This window comes from Hippoglossus stenolepis, chromosome 8 (genome assembly GCF_022539355.2).
Source record: "Hippoglossus stenolepis isolate QCI-W04-F060 chromosome 8, HSTE1.2, whole genome shotgun sequence".
Lineage (NCBI taxonomy): Eukaryota > Metazoa > Chordata > Actinopteri > Pleuronectiformes > Pleuronectidae > Hippoglossus > Hippoglossus stenolepis.
In genome coordinates this window covers 11,824,966-11,847,660 of record NC_061490.1, presented here as the reverse complement: position 1 = coordinate 11,847,660, position 22,695 = coordinate 11,824,966, and the positions used below count along the sequence as shown (strand labels likewise).

General features: G+C 41.7%; 2 protein-coding genes across 2 annotated transcripts in view; one reads left to right on the top strand and one right to left on the bottom strand.

Annotated features, from left to right (window-relative positions):
• LOC118113279 (MDM2 binding protein) overlaps positions 1 to 681 on the top strand; it is a 28,638-nt gene extending 27,957 nt beyond the window's left edge. Inside the window, exon 23 of the mRNA XM_035162810.2 lies at positions 72 to 681. Coding sequence (XP_035018701.1) covers positions 72 to 110 — 39 coding nt within the window. The 3' untranslated portion in view covers positions 111 to 681. The remainder of the gene's footprint in view (positions 1 to 71) is intronic.
• A 5,096-nt stretch (positions 682 to 5,777) lies between these two features.
• Positions 5,778 to 22,695, bottom strand: part of sntb1 (syntrophin, basic 1) — a 37,787-nt gene continuing 20,869 nt past the window's right edge. The window contains exons 3-8 of the mRNA XM_035164457.2: positions 22,544 to 22,661; positions 22,304 to 22,390; positions 20,807 to 20,943; positions 19,793 to 19,989; positions 11,432 to 11,661; positions 5,778 to 7,955 (exon numbers count right to left, since the gene is read on the bottom strand). Of these exons, the coding sequence (XP_035020348.2) occupies positions 7,863 to 7,955; positions 11,432 to 11,661; positions 19,793 to 19,989; positions 20,807 to 20,943; positions 22,304 to 22,390; positions 22,544 to 22,661 (862 nt within the window). The 3' untranslated portion in view covers positions 5,778 to 7,862. The remainder of the gene's footprint in view (positions 7,956 to 11,431; positions 11,662 to 19,792; positions 19,990 to 20,806; positions 20,944 to 22,303; positions 22,391 to 22,543; positions 22,662 to 22,695) is intronic.

The window sequence follows — 22,695 nt, the reverse complement described above, 5'->3', positions numbered from 1 at the left end:
TAGTGCTTCTACACTGGACTTTAGTTGTTAGTAAGTTACACGGTTAAAAATCGTATTTTCTGTTCCTGCAGGTCATCGACTGGGTGCTGGAGAAGATGTCAGGGAAGTGAAGACGACTTTGAAGAATAAGTGGGGGGGAAATTATTTAAAAATATGTTTGTTTGTTTTATACCTTGGTGAGGGAGAATCCAATCCTTGAAATGTGCAAATTGTGTCACATTTCAACACATTATCATATTGTATATTATATGTATTGTTTTATCGTTTGGTTTTAAATCGCTGCATTAAGCCTATTCAAGCAAACTTAATCTTTTATTTCATTTTATTTGTCTGTCTCACTGAGGGGATAATCTGGCTGTGTACATATTTCTTCTGATCTATTATATATGTGTGTGTGTGGGCGGTTGTGTGCTCGTCCAGCTCGATCTACTCCCACTGCTCACAAACCTTGAAACATTCAAACAGACAGTTCACTCTGCTCCGGCTGCAGTGACTGAGGAGACACACGGGCTCTGACGCTGTCGTTTCTTCTTTGTTGCTGTTTTCAAACAGGATTTTAAACCGTTTCCCACTTGTTCATCGTGTTTCTGAATATGATAGTAATTTAAAGGCTTTATAAATGTGTGTATTTTATCTTTGTGTTTTATATTTTATAATACAATAAAGAACTGTTGAATCTTATTTGGCGCACAGTTTGACTTCCTGATCAAAGCCTGAGCCGGCGGGAAAAGTGCGAGTGTGTTTAGAGAAAATATCCGTGAGTGTGTGTCGTCTCTATGAAGTATGTGTTGCATTATCGGCGCTGACAGCGAACAGCACAATCTGGATGGTAGCTGTTGTTCACACAGTGAAAACAGAGCCACGAGTCGTGCAGCCCCTGATGCAGTGCTCATTACCACTGACAGTCAGATTTGTCCTGGTTGGACTATTTGTCCTCCATCACCACCGTGAGCTTCAACACGCACAGCCAGCTGTTTCACTTTAACCATGCTGTCTTCTCTCCACCATAATGCTGAGTTAATGTAGAGGATCTGCTTTTTTGAGAAGCTGGAAAGATGGGGCACTTTTCTATGAACAGAAAGAATTCACTTGTGTTTCAGGACTGCATTTTAAGTGTCTACAGAACATCTTACCTGACAGGTCCCTCATTTCTTAGTACGTTTGGTGGGAAGGGTAATTTGGTGATTATTATTGGGAAGAAAACAATTATCCTTCACTGAATTTCTCCATTCAGCTTAGTTTAAGTAAATATTAACATATAATTTGAAACACAATTGTTATATAAAATATCCATTATTAGTCCCACAATGTGGACAATAACTGCATCATAGCAGCAACAGGGATAGTCAACATAACAAGCATACGTTTTAAAAATAACCTTAAATAAAAATATAAAAACAGCAATAATAGAAATGAAGAGTGAATGTAAAGTAGCTGACCTGCTGTTCACTGACTAATTTGAAATAGTTTGTTAGCTTGCACCAACTAAACTCGGTTTTTCCAACATTTATTTTCAAATCACTTGAAATTGCAACAACTTGCATTTACAGTTGTTATTAGACTATTGTCGTATTGTGTGTCAGTAAAGATCTACGGAGTTTCAGGTTATTCTCACAGGTCAAACTCAGACATGTTTTCAATGTCACTGCTTTGTGCTCTGTTGAGAATCATTGTTAGACTATATCCAAATATAGTGTGTTTTTCATTGGGGGTCATGTGACCTGACACTTCTATTGTGCATGTTTTGGGGGAACGTTCTGAGTTTGTGTCCATCAGTGTGTGAGCACCACAGAGCGGTCAGGGTGAGATTATGAAAGCGTTTTATCTGCATGTGTGGCTTGTATCACAGTGGACCAACAGAAGAGATAATACAGCTACACTGAGCCTCATTCATCTGCGTCACACACACACACACACACAAACCTCGGTAGAAAATGACCACATAAGGAAAATACACAGAGGCTGTGCAGAGGGGGAGACACCAAACGCTGCCACTTATCACTGTAGTTCTTTGTTTAATTAGATAAGAGTAACCTGACCCAAACTCCTTGTATGGACACTTTTTCAAACTCGTGTTTCTGCCGTTCTAAAACTTGACACATGTCAGATATCAGATGGAGAAAAAAACACCAAACCGGAGCTGAAGGATTTCTGTGGAACAACAAATCCTCAAAATAAAATCTGCAGACCTTGTGTTTCCCCCTTATCGGTTTTAATCTGTGGACACTAAATGATTTACACACTTCTTCTGTGGGCCCATTAAACAGAGACAGCAGAGAGTAAATGAGCTGGCCATCTGTTGTTGCTGCTGCTTGTTGCAACATATAAAATAAATGTTATTAATGGTCAGGGGAGGTTTTCGGTCCAGAAGCTCGTCTTTCGGCTGCTGGAGGGATGAGAAAGAAGAGGGATGATGAAAGAGAAGAAGCAATATGAATAATGTAATAAATACAAAAACAGGCTGAATAGGCTCCTGAAGGGTTTTGGAGACAGAGGTTATGTCTTTTGTCTGGGAGACCTAAAGGGATAGTTCACAGAAAAATGAAAATTCACTCATTAACTACTTACCACTATGCCGATGGAGGGGTGGGTGAAGTGTTTGAGTCCACAAAACACTTCTGGAGTTTCAGGGGGAAACAACAGACAAAAACATAACATGCCTCCATACTGCTCGTGTGGTGTCATCCAAATTGCCGCAAGCCCAGACATTCAAATTCGAAATGGCGTCATTTACATCTAAATGTCTGCTGTTATCTTCCTACGAGGCTCATTCACGGACCCCTTCACTACATATAACGTGTCTGTTCTGTCATGTCTCCTGCTTCCATGCACTGACGTCCAGACATTTTCCAAACATTTTCCAGAGGGGCTGTATTTGACAACGCAAATGTCCGACTCAGTTGCTCTGGACATTTTCCACAACTTTTCACGTCAGCCCCCCAGTAGAACGTTCACGTGAGAACACAACAGGAAAATGTCCAGACAATTCAGCGAGTGAGTGTTGAGTCAGTGTTTCACACGCAATGGACGTGAAAGTGGAAGAATGCAAATATCTCAGGATGAAAAAGAGGTGCCTTGCACGTAGAGGATAGAGATAGAGATTTAAGAGCGGCAGATTTAAGAGAGGCAGAGGGCCAAGAACAGAGCCCTGGGGTACTCCATATTTCTGTTTGTATTTTGTGGCAAGGAAATACACTTATGATGCCATGCCTGAGATGCATAGCTGGCTTTGGTAATACCATGACCCTCTGTATCAAAACCCGTGCTTCTTTATAAATAATCTGCCTACGTTCTTTGGGGGGTTTTCTCCAGTTTTACTTGTTGCTGCAGTGCTTCCTGTCTCTGTCATCATCAGAGTGTAAGGATTTGATTTGTTGTCTTCTTGTCCCGTTTCTCCAGCAGGTCTCCATGTTTATTGCCTTTTGTCAAGTCGGCCGGCCTCCTTAGTGTTTGACTGAAGTCTGATCATGAAAGAGTAAAGTGGAGCAGAATAAATCTCCAGGTACTTCACATGTGAGCCTCTCCTGGATTTTACATGAACCCTGCTCGTACCGTCCTGGTCCATGTTTGTCAGTAGGTGTCCTGTGACGGGCAGAGGCGCATTTGAAATCCCGCTCTGCTGATCAAATCCTCTTGTAACGACATGAAACGCTCCTGTGGTGTTTAAACTACACAGAATGATGACCGCCTCAACTCCCGTCGCTTCTATTTTCATGACAGCAGGCCGTACCTGTGGGATCCATCGACATGTGCAAGAAAACACGCGACTGCACACACACACACACACACACATCTATGTATCCCTGTGCTTCTAACACAAAGAGCAGTCACTAAGTCACTGGGTGAGTGAGTGAGACAGGGGTGCATTCATTGGGCATGGCAGTTCCTGACTTCCTTTGTTTCACACACACGCACGTACACACTCCCTTTCCTCACCCCTCGTCTCTTTTATCATCAGAGGCTGGCACTTTGTGTGTCTGTGTGCGAGGGGGACAGGAGGGGGGCAGGCACAGTGTTTCTCCTTCACAGTGAGGGTAAGACAGTGAAAGGTTTGGCCGGGTACAGGCAGTGCGAGCACATACTTTCGTGATTCGAGGCCGCATAGGTTGCGTGTGGGCGGTTGTTTTTGAGAGTAGCGGAGCTTGAAGCGCAGGCCTCATTAAGTGGGAGGGTCACAGCGGCGACATCACCTTTCAAACATGCCTCTGTCTGTCCTCAGACAGCGTGTCCTCGCGTGCGTGTTTGTTTAAAGCTGCAGAGAAGGGTACTCATCCTCTTCTTGTCCATTGAAGATAATAACAGGGGACAGGAGTGAGGCGATGACCCTTTTTCTTTAATTCCAAATAGCACATTTTGGAGGAACTGCTGAGTCAACACTGTGAGAAAAGGACCACACGAGAGACTGAGCCAAAACAAAAGCTGTTCATTCAGAGCCCAAACTCACACAAACAAACAAACAAACAAACAAAAGTCAGTGAGAGAAGTATTAACTGTGTGCAAATTAACACAACTCTGGACGTTTATTAGCTGTCACACACAACCACACACACAGTTAATGGCTGATTGCTAATTGATCTGGCTCTTTTCCAGCCCATTAAATCTGACAGCTGACTGTTCCAGTCAATATCTCTCTCTCTCTCTCTCTCTCTCTGAATGAGAAAGCCGGCTGTTTGGGTACCAGCATGTTTGCACAGTTGTGTTAGAATTTCAACATTTGTCTGCATTCTCAGCTTTCTGTCCGTCTCAGAGGGAAATTTGACCCGTTGCATTTCTCTTTCACGTGATGCAACAGTTCCTGTTTGCAGACGTTTAGCGTCCCGTTGAGAGACAGTAGGGGAAACGCTGATAAACACAAAGAGGTGGAGAAATCTGCAGGCAAACAAAGTCAGCTAGTGAACAATGTCAAGAGTTACATCTCCACTCCTTACCCTTGGTATCCGGGATCTCTCCTTGGATCCGTGCATGTATGTATGAGAGAAAGTGAAGATGCCAGCTCATTACCAAGGAGCCAAGGAAAACAATCTCAAGAGTTACGGTTGTGTTAAGCACTCACTACAACTCAATTACTCTCGAGTGCTTCAGCTAGAGACAAATGAATGTTTGTTTTCTAAGCTGGTCAATAAATCACTTCCCGATCAATCTGTACCGACACTAATAAGCAGTAAATTAGTTCTCAAACTTTCATCTAAACTGTCCTTACAATAAAGCACTGCCTGTTTCCTTTGCACTGCAGAGAATTCCTGCCTTTAAAGCAGGGTCGAGTTTCAGATCAGTTCCGAAAGTGAAGGGAAGAGAATGGTCTAAGATCCATCTAATAATATAAAAAATAATTGAGAAACAGTATAATTAAACAAATTTGGATGTCATTTACATTTTAATACTAGAATATGGCACTCAGTAGACCTCAGTCTTTTTTTTTTAAATAATCAATCAGCGCCAAGTTGCACAAACTCATGGATAACAGTATTTTTTCAACAAGATCCATGCATTTCCCTGGGAAAATGGTGAAAATTCAACCCCCTCAAAAAACCCTCTTAGATCTGCCCCAAAATTGAATGGGTTCTTTCTTTACCCATATTGCATCCTTTCACCAAGTTTCATGAAAATCTATTCAGTAGTCTTAGCGTGATCCTGCTCACAAACAAACAAACAAACAAACGGAAGGGGTTGAAAATATAAGCTCCTTGGCAGCAAAGTACATTTCGGTTGATACACATTTTCCGCTGATGAGAAATGAATCGATCACCACTGAAGATAATAAAAACAGAGTCATCATGTCAGTTTTGTTAAATACATGATTTATGTGCACAATCTGAGTTTCAAAACTAAGATTTATCATTCTGAGTGACAGTACAGTAGCTGCCGAAGGCATCAGAGTATTCTACACATCACAGCAGCCTTTGCTCAAAGCGCTCCTCTCCACTTGAGGTTGTCAGTAACTGCTGGATTCTCCGTGTGTTCCAATGCCTCCACTATCTCTGAGTAGCAACAAAAACGATTATGTTTCTTCTACAGTGCGGTATGATTACAATGTGTGGATCATTGTTCACAGTGTGCGTGTAAATGGTCAATGGAAGTGTGCTGGGATTTAATGGAGAGAGCGAATAAAAGAAGATTTGGCTGGTTGAGCCCAGAGCAATGTAGCCATCATAGCAGTCACACTGTTTGCTCTGTACTCTTCATGTTCATTTATTCCTTCCAAAATTAAAATGTTTGTTTTCTTCTCAGTCATCTGAAGGCACAAGTAAAAGACCTGGCGCCAGGCCTCATCAGACACAGAGCAGCACACCGATTCGCTCTGCTGCAGAAAATCCAAAAGAAATGATGACCCACACTGTTGCACGACTAAAGCTGGATGCAAGACTACTATGATGGCTACTGTGATAGTGACGGATAAATAATACTTCATTATGTGATTATGGGACCATTTGATTCAATGTGAATGTTGAGAATTACTAGTTATTCATGGCATATATTTGCTTGAGGGGCAATAGGCGACGGCTGTTTGTCTGTTACCCAGGTCAACGCGATCAGACATTCTAAGAGTGTATGTATGTTATGCTGGCCTGGCTCTATCAAAACAACCAAATCTGCTTACTAGCACAGTGCGGACGCAAGAAACAAGATCAATTGTGAGCTTTAGATGTGCTGGTAGGTATATTTCTAGTTTCTTTCGGACAGAGGCTAACCAGGAATATTGTCTACATGACTTCGCACATCATATTTCTCTATGAAATCCAACTAGTGTCTGAAACTGATCAAAACAGGTTTACCTATGTAATCTGAATGTTAAACTTGTTATTTTGTTTAAAGCAAAATTAAGAATAAATTAATCATATGCAAATTTATATCCTTATCATAAACCTCCATGTAAATTTGACATTAATCGTGGAAAATTAAACAAAGTAAATGCCATCTGGTTCCTCAGTGTTTAGGACAAAATTGCCACAGCAGGCTCTTATTGAACGCAGCCTTTTTTAAAGTTAGATGTGAGCTTTTTTTCGGGTGATGAATGGGACGGTGAATTTAAATGTGACGAAAGAGAAAGAATATTCAAGTGAATTCTACTTCATTTAACTGAAACCAAATCGTTATTATAGCTGACATCACTGTCGAATCAGTCGAACTCTGAAATACCACCAGATGGTCGCCGTATGCGGCCTGTTAAAAAGAATACTGAGACTATTTGAATTTGAGTCTGCCGTCACATTGTGGGAATCTGTGGCGCCGAGCGTGGCTCCCGGTTTCAATGATGAATACTGACACCGCTAACAAGACATCTCAGGGGACGCAAAAAAAAAAAGGACAAGCGCATGACAAATGTTTTTCCACAGTGTGCCAAAGTGTTTGTGGAAGAAAAATTACAAGTGAAATTCAGAATGTCCTTTCAGAGCTAATGGGGAATAAATTATATAAATGGTAAATGGAAGGCAGTGTGCCATTACAATGTGACTGAATTAAAAGTGAACTCATCTCAACCCCTGCTGTCCTTCGGATCCTGGACGTGACACTAATGCCCAATCTGCTCCTTCCGGTGTGTCGCTCTGTCTGTATTTCATCTTTTTTCTACTGTGGTTCTTCAGTCCATGCAGCCCTTTAAAAGGGAGGATTTGTCAAAAAGAAAAACTGTCCATTTCACTCAAAGCAAAACCAATTTGAATTGGTTTCTCCAGTGTTTCTTAACTTTAGAGTTGGAGACCCAAGAAAGGTTGATTTCCAGAAAGAAGCTACATTCACTCAGCTTGGGTCCCCCGGCTGAAGGAGTTCGACTATGTGTGCTGCATGCGGGATGCAGACAGGTGGAGGAACAAGGTGGATTTCAGTTTTCAGAAGATGGTTCAAATGTCCCTTTGGAGAGGCTGTCAGGCAACCAGACCCAGGCGGGCGATCTTAGCAGAGAGGAACGAGTGGAGGATGAAGACGATCGGTTTTGGACACGAGTGGAGGTCCAGTTGCTGCAAGAAGAGGGGGAGCAACAGAATTAAAAAGTAGATCAAGAGGAATAATGCTAAACATGACAGAGATGAAAAAGAGGAGAAGAGAGTTTGTGAAGCTCATCAAACCATACATGTATATTCAAAACTAACTCCACAGTCAACCGTTCTCCACGAGGCGGGGATTAGACAGTCCGATTTGTACACTGTACTGTGCACTGTAAGCACACAAACGCCACGTCACTGTGACTAAAGCTCTGCTCAGAGCCTGAATCAACAGCGGGTGGTTTCAACAGTATTATGACTCATATCCTGTTCCTCAGGCCTATATGGAGATTTAACCTATAAATTCAACATAAATAACTGTTAAATCCCTCTGATTTAACACTGAGCAACTTTCAGAAGTTACCTCATCTCCAGGAAACCCAGCACAGTGAAACGTGAGAAAACTTATACGACATTGGTCCACAAAAATGCAGAAAGTCAGGATTTTCAGAAGTTGAGATAAATAAAGCTATGCTGGCAGCATGGCTCAGTAGGGATGGCAACGTTAGTGAGTCAGTCCATCACTCTGATCCAGTCTGAAATATCCCAGAGTTATTGGATAGATTGCCACGACTCTTTGTGCAGACATGACTGGAGCCAATTGAATCCCAACAGCTTTAGTAATCCCCTGACTTTTCATTAAGCGCCACCAGCAGTTCAGTGTTTATGGTTTACAGCAGTGGGGGAGTTGCAGGGGGGGGGATGAGCGGTGATAAGCCAACCCCTTTAAACCAAAATTACCAAAACCTACCCCCCCCTTTTCTGCCTAAGAGACTGTACTGCATGTGCATGATAGAGTATAAGTGTGAGCAGGTGAACATCCTAAAGTTAATGCTGCTAACCAAATGTATTTAAAAGTTGTAACCAATTGGCATCAAGAATAACAGGAGGACAAGGAGAAATTCTGTCCGTCTGTGTCCGTCAACACATTCAGAAAGATTTTACCATCTTCAGCAGGTGGGTAAGATTCACTTTTTTAACCATGAACCTTCCCTGGAAAAAATTAACAAATTGCCTTCTTGTTTTGAGTGAAAAGACTAAACCCACCTTTGGTACAGACATTTAAATCCTCCTCTGAATGAACTGCAATTACTTTAACTTTTCATCTTACACCCATGAAATTCATGAGCCTCATCTGTATTTTCTGTTTAGCACTTATTTGCAAATGTCAGCATGACAACACAATAGGTGAAAGTTGGTGAACAAGGTAATTACTGTATTATACAGATCCTGCTTTGCACAGCATTCAGCACAAAGCACCATTGTGTCTAAATACAGCTTCCTAGAGGTAATTCTAGGTGTTTGTTGGTCAAAAGTGCTTTTGTTATCGCATCACTTTCTGCTGCCTCAAATTGGAAATGAAACAATGTGCCTTACACATCTGGTGCTGGACCAGAAACAGACTGCACTACGCTTCAAGTTCTTCTGTGCAGTGCTCACTTTGGCCGGGTGTAAGATAGAGCCCCTTAGTCGTGTTCCTGTCTTTCTGATCAACCAGAGCAGTGTGTGAAATTGCTGTGACAAAATTCCTGCCAAGTAATGACAGGATAGTCAACACTGAAGAGGAGCTAGAACTACTGCCCTGCGTTTCTATGCCTCCGCCAACAAAAACATGTGAGGCCACCGTGACCTTGAACTTTGAACACCCAATTCTAATCATGTCATCCTCCAGTCCAAGTGACTGTTTGTGCCAGATGTAATGAAATTCCCTACGGGTGTTCCTGATATATCACGTTCACAAGAACATGCGGTCACCGTGACCTTGGCCATAAAAATCTGTTCATCTTTTAGTCCGAGGGAATGTTTGTACCAAATATAAAGATATTACCTAAAGGGGCTGTGTTGACAAGGCAAGATTGTATCTCCCACAATTGACCAACAAGTCGTCTTACAACATTTTACTTGTTACTTTGTGTGTTGTCAATATGTGTTTTTGTGACCATGACTTTTACTATCAATGTTATCGTGTTTGTTTCCATCTTTTTCCATCCGCCAATGTCTTGGGATTTTTATAAAGCCTCGTCTGTGACTGTGCTGGGACTCAGAATCGCTACAGACGGTAAAATCTGTTCTGATAAGGTAGCCAACAGAGGGTTTTGAATCAAAGCTCGCAAGTCGTTGCTTATTTGCCTTCAGCATATACTGAGCAGTCAGACATGAATGGATGAATTTGAGAGTAGTCTGAAACAGAGCTACATGGAGACTGTCATACAGACAGATCGGGGGCCTTGATACAAAACACCTCGGCTTCCAGTTTCTAAATCCCAATCCCATAAGCCTGGAGAATAAATATTTTAGTTTTCACTTGAGTTCCCAGCATGCAGTCAATCACAGCGCTGTGGCTTTGTGAATGATGAAACATCAGTGTTGTTTTTCTGTGTAAAACCAGTTTGTATTAGTGCCAGGGGAGAGTAATAAAAGAGCTGCAAGAGTTCAATCTCCTGTCTGTCACCCACATTAATATTCATATCAGCGTTAGATCCAGGAGGCTGAGAAGTGAAATTCTTACAAACTGAGATAAGGAACATGGGAGTGTTTTTGTTTGGTTGTTTTCAGGTATAAACATTAAGTTGGTCTTGATTACTTTAAGTGTGGCCCCTGAGCAGTAAAAAGATTAAACCTCTCACAGTAAGTGACAGGTTATTTTTTTAAAGAAAACTCCACTCTTGGACGCTCTTACCTTGGAGGGCCTGTGTTTGTGTGATTCTTTTTATTACATGAGTTATTTTGTGTTGAAGTGCTGTAATTCACTTTCTGCTGTAGCACTCTCCCTCCGCCTGGCTTCTATACTTCTGTACTTGTGTTTCGCTTCATTTCCCAGAAGGCTTTTCTCAACCCCCCTGAGAGTGGATATGAACTTGTTGTTGTTTACTGTGAGTTGTACACGTCCACAGCCAAGTAGGCTCTATATTGTTTGTTTTATTTCCCCATCATCATAACTTGTAACGCAAAACTTCAAAAGCTCAGTTAATGGTATATTTCTAGAAGATGAAAGAAAACCATTTGAACTCAGTCGTACTTAAAACAGAACAACTGTGTGGGAAATTAAATTCAAACAAAAAAGTCAGCCCTGTGCCACATTTGCTTTGAATTGAATTCTGGTACTACTGCTGCAAAAACTGCCACATCAGCCTCTTTCATGGAGGTTTCCTGCCTGTGGGCTTGTTAAATGTAGGTGAATGTAGAAAGGGATTTCTAATACTCACATTTCTTATATTCAAATAAGTAACTCAGTATAATAATAATCTGTGTTTAGCAAGTTATACACTGATTATTATCCACTAAATTGATACCTATAATGTAAAACCACTCAGTTACTTTTAGTAATAAAATTTACAATATTCTAAGTTGGATACAGAGCTCCTTTCAGAACATGTCTTATTACATTTTGTGCATGAAAACATAAAGCTTTAGAAATACATGTATACATATATTTAAAAAAACACACTCACAATCTCCCCCTCCTTCCCTCCAAAGTCGAGGGACAGCATGCGAACTCCGTCATCCGAGGACATCTTGAGTTTTTCGTAGGGGTAGGAGAGCAGCACCCTGGGCCTGGTGGGAGTGTGCGCTCCTCCCGCGTCCCCGTTCTCCCCATCGTCCAGTTTGGGGTCAGCCAGCACAGAGAAGCCCTGTTCGTAGTGAATCACCAGCCTGCACTCCTGACTCTGGTACATACAACCTGATGACACACAAAGATGATGCTTGTCATTGCTAACAAGACAGATTTGTCCCAGCATTAATAATATAACAGATTAGATAACGTGGAAATGTGAATCCTGGTTGTAGTGCATGAGTAGTTACAATGATAAGTAAGTTAGAGTGTATGAAAAATATCAGATATATTTCAAATAAATATTGTCGACTTCAAAACTGCATTTCATCTGCGTCTGTCCTTGGAAAATCTCATCTCGTCCTTACTTTGAAAAGTTTTCTCTTGTCTAATAGCTTCAGTTCAGAGACATTCACTATGATTAATGTCTTATGAAAGTAAGTTTTGAGTTTTGTACAAAGTTATTTCATTTTCTGTGTTATAAATATAGAAGATATGAATGACATTCATGCAGATTGTTTCCAACACCTAAACTGTGGGCCTCTGTTTTGCATTTCATTAAACAGACGGACACACACACAAAAGAAAACATTCACTTGTTTTATTATTTCTTTGTTCAGAAGCAAGCAGCAAATATATTCAGAATATTCAGAATTTAATTGAATGACATTGAATTACTGCTCAGCCTCATATTGCAGTGTAATACAGTGGATTTATCATGATTTGATAACAGAAACAAAACTTAAAACAAAGACAACAAGATAGAATCTGGTGTTTTTCAGCTTTCATGTTGATCTACTGAGAATATTCTTGGCTCTGTTTTCTTCTTACTTTTCATAATACATAAATACAGTGTTTTATGTTTTCCTACCATTTATTATGCAAGTAAGGCTAAATCTTATGATCTGTAATGAATCCTACCTTCATGAATATTATAATATCCAGAGGTTTTTCACATTCGTACCAGCGAGGGAGGGTTAAATGTTAGAAGAAAACCTCTCAGACAGCACCGGTTTTGGCAAGAAGCGACTAAGAAACTGCAGGACAACCTAACACACTGCATTTTTCATGCTTTCCTTATTAAAACATATTGTACCATTTTGTTGACAGAAGTGTTTCCATCTTTAATGCTGCTGCGGACGTCCTGTTAATACATAAGTAATCCGTGTCCCGTATCTCCTCTCTTAGCTGTGGATAACACATTACAATTTCAGTGACACACTCTTCATTTCACATGCAGACCGTCCGACTGAGAGCGTAATTTAAGTGATCTACCACATTTCTGCACTTCATGTCCCACTCTCTCTGCTCCTTGCTCTCAGCATGTGTCTTGCTCGAAGCTGCGTGTGCTATCTTTATCTGCTCTCCCAATTTACCTCTTTCTTTTGCCTCTGCTTTAATGAAGAACCTTTTTCCTCTCCACACTGCACTCTGTCTTATTTTATTCAATACCTTGACAGAGTTCCCCCCCCCACACTCTCTCTTTCTCTCTTGACGACATCTGATCCACCAGGAAGAGTGGTTGTGTGACAAAGAGACGGCGAGCGAGTGGAGAGTAGTAATCTTTCCATTGTTTGCTGACAGACTGAGCAGGATGTGCGCGTGTGTGTGTCTGTACTTTTATCTTTGTGAGGACCATTTTAAGCATAGACCCTAAAGAGGGAGGACATTTTGACTGCACCTCACTTTTTCAAATGCTTGTTTGAGGGTTAAGACTTGGTTTTAGGGTTAAGGTTAGAATAAGGTTAGGGTAAGGGGCTTATTATGTATATATAGTGCTTGTGTGTGTGTGTGTGTGTGTGTGTGTGTGTGTGTGTGTGTGTGTGTGTGTGTGTGTGTGTGTGTGTGTGTGTGTGTGTGTGTGTGTGTCGAGCATGTACGAAGAGGACAGTGTTGAAGTGTGTACTTATGACTGTGAGAGTGTGTGCGTAATGCCTCTTTGCAGGGAGGAATAGGAAGAGCATTTTCCATTCAGCAGATCCAGAACGTTAAGACGAATGCAGATGCCTATACGAGTGTGTGGCTTCTCTCTCTTTGAGCTACACAATACCTATGGAAATGTGTTTACGTATACGTATGAGTGTGTGTGTGTGTGTGTGTGTTGTCGCTGTTTGTGGGCCTGCTCCAGTCTTTTTTATCTGACTATCAACAGGCTGTTTCTCCGTCTACTATGTCAAATCAAAACACGCTAATCGCCATTTACCAATCTAAATCCCTTCCTCGCTCGCCTCTTTATCAAAAGGCGATTATGAAACACACATTCACGTCTCACTGTACTCAAACACAACTCACAAATAATTCCTCTGACTTTACCCAGAGAGTACCATGTGGATGGGTTGAACTGTAATCAAAGTATTAGTAATGCACGATAAATTGCATTGGATTTTCAGGGATTGTTTAAAGTGTTTTGCACATTTTATCGATGTAAGAGAGAGTAACATTGTTTCTTTATTCACTTGTGGGTGTTCAGCAGAGGGATAAATGAATGAAAAGCCCTGAAATATCTTACTCACAATTACAAACAGGGCTTCAAAGGTGAGTCGAATTTGTTTGATTACAATCAGCAATAATCGCTGTAAAAGTGATAAGTTAATTAGGACATAGAAAGACAAGTTTGCAAAGTCAGAGCCTAAATTACAAACAGGCACACAAACTGCAGATGTATTCATAATGCCAATGAGGGGGCTGCCTTTATATATCTAAATTATAGATGGTGCTTCAGGTCCGTGCATCCACCCATCGATCCTTCCACCTTTAAGGGTCATGGGGGGTGTTTGAGCCAATCCCAGCTGATGTTGGGCGAGAGGCGGGGTGCACCCATGACAGGGGAAAGATAAAGTAACCAACCCAAACTAACCCTAACGTTTCACTCTCACTTTCTCACCTACAGTCAGTTTAGAGTCTCCAATCCACCCTCACCCCCCGATGTGCATGTGTTTGAACAGTGGGAGGAAGCCACCTGGAGAAAACAGCTTCAGGCTCAGTTCAGGCGAAAGGAGCAGCTGACTGACATCAGCTGTTTCAACCATGCTTCACCATCTTGGCTACCAGCTTACCACTGACATCCAGTTCAGATCCACGCCAGTGTCCAGAGCACAAACTGTTTATTGTTGCAGCTCTCTCTGCCACATTTCCCTCGTGTTAATGTGCTTTTTTTTTTGGTATTATCTAAAATTAACACTTATATCTGTTAAGTGAGGATTAGCTCTCCCAGCAGAATTCACATTACCGGTTAGTTTCTTTGAGAGCTCCCCCATAGAGCAGAGCCTGTTCCGCCAAATCTAACTGCATCGTGGGTTTGAGACTTTGTGATTCAGGAGAGCAGCAGAATATTACATTAATCCATCCTCTCCTTATCAACTGTGAGCCACACTGAAAACAGCAGGGGCGGTTTGATTAATACATCAGGAAGTACTGTTGATAAGAAGGAAACTGTGAATCAAACGGAAAAATGAGGCATGCTCCCTGTCGGATATACTGTTTTATATCCTAAAGAAACAGCATTCGTGATAAAAAAAAAAAAAATGAGTCTCATAATGTGTAATATTATTTTGATGATGTATAAACAACATGGCAAGACAAACGGCTACCTAATGGCATAACAGCCCTAAATGGGGCAAAGAGTGTGGGGTCTTTGTCGTGTCCGGGAGTGAAAATTAGACCCGAAACTCAACTCTTCTACCTGAGAGCCTTGATCTTTGGGGCAAGCCGGGTTTCCCCACACACACACACACACACACACACACACACACACATACACATACACGAACACGAACACAGAGAAAGGGGCTTTTCAGGCTGCAACAAAAGCCCTTCTCTCTGCCTGGCGGTGGGTGGAAGGGACAGGGGAGGGGAGGGAGGGGTGCGAGTGATAACACCGAGAGAGGACCTGAATGAATGGGGGCAAGAGAGGGACAGTGGGAGAGGAGGGAGAAACCAACTCTGTCACCATAACAACAGGCGGAAACGTTAACAGGTCATTAAAGGACAGAAACTTGGTTTTCTCAGCCGTTTGTTTTTAACTTGTAAATTATATTAGCAGCAGGTAAAGCACTTCAAAGTTTCAAAACTGCTTCCCACTGCGCTCGACATCAAGTGTCACAGCAGGTTAATGGGTTAATTTCCCACACTGAGGCAAAATTGCTTTTTTAAAGTGCTCTGTTTACCTGGTCATTAAGGAGTCCCAATCGACCGCCGAGACTGAGACTTTACAGCTGTCACCTGTGACACCTCAGGTCTGAAAGCAGAAGCAGTAACTTTTAACCGGTAAACTTATCATGAAGTCATTTTTAGTCTGCGGTTCAAGATCATTCTCGACATTGGAAACAGTAGATGAGAGAACAACGTCACTACTGTAGACTGGGCGGTACATAAAAATGGGCGACGCATCTCTATTCCCTTCCACTATCTAGAAATCCAAAATATCCAAAGACAATCCACAGCCAAAATATCACGGCTACAAACTCCGTCATCTTCAGCATTTAGAGTCAGTGGCGATTGGGGTACGGAGCCGCGTCAGCAGGGTCCCGCCGCTACACACGTCAGTCTCAGTACATCATAATGTTTCTGCCTGTTTCTTTTATAGCATCAAATAACGAATCAAAAGTGATTAATTAAAAGTTAATAGAAAAGTGAACACTTGAACAAGTGTGACAACAACCACCTAAAATGAGAGATACCATCTTAGAGACAAATTTACTTGACGTGTATTTAGACTTTTTAGTTTGGTCCATATGTCCCATCCAGTAACATGTTTGACCTGTATTGCATCCAGCCACCAGGTGGGGGTCGAGACGTTTTGACCTCACTTTTGAGGAGCGGTCATGTCGTCCAGCACGAGGTTCATCTAGAAGCTGTCTTGACACTTTTCAGTAGCTGTTTAGCTTAATTCACCACATAGACTGGAAACTGGGGTAAACAAAGAGCAAGTTTGGTTTTTGTATGAATTAAACCGTTATTATATAAACCGGGAGGTGGATTTTAATAAGCATGTTAGCATGAGAACTATACGGCTGTGTCTGAAATCACCCGCTCATTCTCTACCAACCACTTTACTATATAGGGTCTTCTATATAGAGGACTATATAGTGAGCTCATCAGGGAAAAGATCAAAAAGGCTTTCGGACACAACTCAGCGCTTAAGGACGTCACTGTTGCAGGATTATGGCGAACAACAACAATAACGTCGACCGGTGGAAAATCCCACAGTAAATTCTAAATGTTTATTTCACACTTAGTATTAATACGTTACGGTAAAAAAAAACAAAAAAAAACATGTTGAATGACCATCTTTGAATGTAGAAATAAACTTGGGTTTGTGCTGTGATGCTCTGCTCGTATTTACATGTCTACGACAGGTCCGGCTGTTCCTGATGCCCTCGCTCCTCTCGCCTCTCCGCCGCGAACGCAGTGCATGATGGCTCCAGAAAAGCCCCAAAATTAAACGTTAGCATGTTTTTTCTTTCTTCAAATAACATTTTAAATATTATACAAAATGTATTTCTCTCCACTCTGTGTCATGTTTCACTGCTGAGGATCAAACTATAGATTTTAGTTATGTTCATTAAGACAGACAAGTGAGACAAACAATAAAAGACACAAAGGCTGGTAAACTCAATGTTGTGACTACATTTTTTGCAATACCTTATCCTGCTAATTCCTTAAAATATCAATGTCACCTTTAAAAAGTCACATTGGACACAATGATAACAGAAATAACAGCAGGCCAAGTGCTGGTGACATTTTATTTCACATCTGAATAAATTACTTTCCCCATTAAAATCCCTCAAAGAATGGCCTGCTGCCCGTTAAGTGATTGAGAGTAAATCTATCTTCAGAGCAAATCTTTATCACGAGCCCTGACAGTGAATAAACCACCGCAATGATTTATCAGAATGTTACACAAATGAAAAGGCCATCAAGGTCAGCCCGACGATTCCTCAAATGGCAACTGCTGAGAAATGTGTGAATCGACGCATTATCACACTTCTCCTCAGGAAAGTTCCCCTCAGAGGAAACGGAGGGCTTAGTGCTCACATCAATCTGTTTCTGGAAAGTTACGGGATCCAATTCGAGACAGAAATTCAATAGTGAGCGATAAAGATTATATAGGATTCCCATTTGTCTCATTCTTGTCTCCGACTCGTGTTGTAAATCAGCTGTAAAGTACAAAATTAAAGATGCTATAACAAATATTTTTAGCCCGTCTCTCGAAAGGCAACGTCAGACTGACAGTCCAACCTTTTTCATCTAGAATGATATTAAAATTATTGGATGGACTGACATAAAATCATAGTTTCTACAGAATGAACCCTAAAGACCTGTAGATCCGCTGACATCAAGCACCCCCACTCTTCTCCGCCAAATTCGGAGGCAAGCTAGTATTTGAGCTATCTGTGATGCCCAGTGTACTTGAATGGTCGTGTGTATTATTAGTATCACATGCTTGGCTAGACTAGATTTCCATTTTAAGAAGAAAAGGTATTGTGAATATATCCCTCTGAGCTGGTGGCAGTTATGAATGAGGAAGGAAGGATGTGGTGATGATGCAACAGAAATGATGGATGCCATTAAGCTGACAATATTTTATTGTTCATTCAACAAGGCCTAGGTGTCTTCTTGTGATGGTGGTACAGTGGACGCTGCACAGGTCTACTGGACATTTCAAATTCATGCTGATATCCTTACTACTTTATTTTTGTTTTGTCTTGTCTTGTGTGTGTGTGAATTTGATAAATCTGTGGCAGGTATTTCTTTCCTCCTTTGTTTAATCGCTGGTTGGACATTGTTTGGTCTTTGTATTGTGGAAATATGAAAAGTAATAAAAAGTCATTAGTGTGGACGTAGATGTGGCAACCCACTAAACACGAGCTGCCCAGGGACAAAGAACACACAACTCATGTAGGCTCAGCTCTTTAGCTGTTAAAGAGCCAGTAAATACCCATGGAGTTAGTAAGGAGAGAAACATTCATCTCATTTCAATCAAACGTGACTACAAATGAATACTAATGCTGTTGTTGTTGTATCTGCGGGGTGTATAAATAATAAGTTTGCTAACACACTCATTATATAAACGTGGTGAGACAGTAATAATTTGTCAGTGTTAAGTTTATTTCCATTGTCCCCAGGTGTCCAAAAATCAATTACCTCAGGTTTGAACTTTATCTGTTGATTCCACTGCTACAACATGTCGATATTAAGCAGCGGGCCTCCGTCTAGACAGCGTTTGGTCATGGGACTAAACAAGATGTCCTCAACACTCACATTTCCCAGCAAACTGCCGTAACATACAAAATCTGATTGTCATCACACACCTCGGACTAAAAATATAAATCACGCCCTGCAGCGCCGACGTGAATGAAGCGCATGCCATGTCGATCACAGCATAACATTTAAACCTGGATAAGTGGGTGCAGACGTGACTAAGGAGAGTTTGGGCCAGAGTTTGGTGGCGATAACAGCTGACAACGAGGGCGTGGTGTTGGGGCCGTGTATCATTTGCTGCTGAATCTGTGCCGTTTCATGTATAAGTGGAGTTTGAAGTGAAACTTTTGGCATGGTGTTATCGAAGACAGAGAGAGGCGGAGGGGACTCCGGGGAGAAGTGCAGTTCCCAGGACATTTTGTGCTTAGAGACGGAGAAGTGCAAAAGAAAAAAAAAAGAGAGGGGGGTATTCTGGAATTCCCTGGACGACCGATACCCAATGCTAAAGACCACACACACACACACACACACACACACACACACACACACACACACACACACACACACACACACACACACACACACACACACACACACACACACACACACACACACACACACACACACACACACACACACACACACACACACACACACACACACGAATAGCATTCCTTTCTATAAATAGCATGTGCTTTGTCTACATCTTCCATATGGCTGTCAAATTATATCACAAACCCCAGTGGATGTGGGAGTCTGTGTTTGTGCATGTCTACATTTTGCTTTATGCACTGGATTGAGAATTTATTTTAGGCTTGCGACACCTCAGGCAATACTTACCCTTGTAAACTCTCAAATCTCTGAGGATAGGTTTTTGCTGCAGCGTGCCTGAACACGACTGACGGAGCACCAGTGAATCCAGCACATTGACCTGTACAGCACACTGCACTCTAACCACAGCTACACGTGTGGGTTCCTCTCTGTTCAATGGGGTCTGATGCACAATAAGTGTATGTGACTAAATCTGAATGTTGATTTGTTGTATATCTGCACTCACTCGTCGTGACTTCTTTGATCATCTCAGCGGAGGCGTGACATCCGTTCACTATGTGTCTGGTCCACAGGGACAGATCCTTGGTCGTCTCAGCCCGGAACAGGTGAGTCTCGATGCCGAGTCGTGTGCCGGTCCGAGTGGCGAAATACAGCTCAGTGCCAGAGTGAGGGGACCCCCGGTCAGGACCAGAGTGGACCAGGCTGAGTAAATACAAACACACAGGCACTGTCATGCACTATAGAGAGAAGGAAGAAGACACTTTATATTATAAAGTCCCTTCTTTATAAATATCCCTTCTTGCTGAAGGGAAGGAAACTTCTAAATTATATTTTCTTCACTGTGCTTCACAAGTTCAGAGAAACTTCTGGTCAAAACTGGATCAGGGAGCAAAATGATTTGTTTACCGAGTCAGTAACGCAATGACTCAAAGGTCAAACCAACAGCTGTGACTAAATAAAGTCTACAGTCGTGCTCGCAGCTCTGTGAGGATGTAATTCTAATTTTAAGTGAAAACAATTATCAAGATGGATAAAAAAAAAGTAGCTGTTCAAAGATCGTTTTTAGTCCTTAGCAGTTAAGGTGAAATAATTGCTAAAATGGTCGCGGTAACATTAGTCAATCTAGTTTTTACTAGAAACGCACTTAGAGAGCACATTACAGTCTGGATCACACCATTATAAATCATTTTCATAAAGATCCAGGAATTATTATCTGAGAAATCCACGACAATGTTGAAAGATTCCAAATGTTAAAGATTAAAAATAAAATTCCTGGATCTGCACAAAGATTGTATGGGTTCTTCCCCAAGTTTTGTGGTGATCAGTTTTTAAATATTTTGTAATCTTGCTCACAAAGAAACAAACCAACCAACAAATAGGTGAAAATGTGTGAAAGCATACACGTCTTTGTCGGTGACAACACAGTAAATAACAAAATATATTTCTTCAAATATGATTTCATTGTACAACTTTATTGTGTGTGTTGAGGATCTCCATGCACATATGGCGGTGGACCTACCGTGTTGCTAAAAGTGGATAAGTGTGTTCCGGACCCTGCCAGGCCTCCTTGCTTCGTGGTAGACTGTCGTACAGCAGCAGGTCTTTCTCTGTCAGCACCACCAGCACCGGCCTCCAGCTCTGCTTCTCACTCTCTGTCTGCAGCACAGGCAGAGAACTTATTAGAAGTGGACAGCTGAAATAAATCTGCTAATGTCAGCTAGTTTATATAAATTGATTATTGCATATTTTTGCACAAATGACCAGTGATTAGGTAGTATTCATTATAACAACATAAACAGATCTTCATTAAGCTGTAAAGTGAATCAAATAAAAAATCCAATATAATTAATCATAAAAAGCTGCTCAATTAGAATTTCAATCAAGCAGCTTGATGCTGCAGGATTTTGATGCCTGTGCTTTCTTCTATTTATCACAAATCATGATGGAAGCAGATATTTCATCAGAGATATCAATGATTCTGAGTCAGCGAGTTGCTTAATGGGACTAATGTTGTGTCACAGAGAGGAACGGTGTCTATTTAATAAGTACCAGCCTGTGTGTATACTTAGCAGTGGGTGTAAAACCAGTTCTCACCACTCAACTTAATCCATGACCGGGAACCCAAACATTATATTTCTCTTCCGAACTCTCTGCTATACTTTCTGTCTCTCTGGGAATAGCTGAACATAAAGGTGGCGCCATGTGTGCAGGTAGTCTTTCAATACATTTACTTTGCCGTGCCCCTTCGCCCACCCATCACTGCTAATGAGAAAACCCCTCACTTTCCCTTCAGAAACACACGCATTTACTCTTAACTTAGCACGCACACACCACCCCGCATTTCATTTTACAATGCTCCATAACTATTCTCATTATGAAAGCTTATCTGCAGCCCAGCCATGGAATCCTAAGCTGCTCTTTGAAGTTCTGCCTCAGCCAATCACAACGTGGGATTTAGAGGGTCAAGGGTCGGCCTTTTTAACATAATAGAGAATATGTTGCTAAGTAACAGTATTGTAATGCATTTGAAGGATGAAATGCTGTCAGATTCATGAGGACTGAATTAGACAGGTGTGTGTGTGTCTGCGTGCGTGCGTGCGTGTGTACACAGGTGTGTCTGTTTGTGAAAGAGAGAGTGAAGCTGACGACTCGCTTGTGTGAATTTCAAGAATGTGTGCATCTGTGTGTACTGTAGATATGCACGAAGCAAGAATGTGCATGCGAACACAGGTACAAGCACGCACACACACACACACACACACTTATGCATATTATTGCACAGTTGGGTATTATCAACAATTTGCACTCCCCGTTTCTCTCACTTAAACACACACACACAGACTTAATGCATATGATTGCAAATTTGGGTATTATCAAACATTTACACACTGTCTCTCTTCTCTCTCACTTCCACACACACACACACACACACACACACACACACACACACACACACACACACACACACACACACACACACACACACACACACACACACACACACACACACACCTACCTTCCCTGCCAACCATCCCAGGTGTCGTATCTCTCTGCTGCCAATTCCCGTCCTGGCTGTGTCCTGGATGACCTCTGCCAGTGCCCGCTGTGGTGAGATGACAGTTTTTAGGATGGATGATAGTCCGGGAAGTGTTAGATCCTAAGCAGCTCTGCAGGAGCTAAATCACGGCCATTGAAAGATCTAATTCTGATGGTGACACTAATGATGAGAAAAAAATCAATCAAACCAAAGACGGACCTGTGCCAGTGTGGATGTGACAGAGTGCATGGCAGAGAACCAGGACAGGGCAGATGGTTGATCCGGGCACCGCAGCACCACAGTGTGCCTGGCGTCAGGGGAGTGCAGCTCCAGTTGTCTGGAAAAGAAGATTAGACAAGTTCAAACCGCTT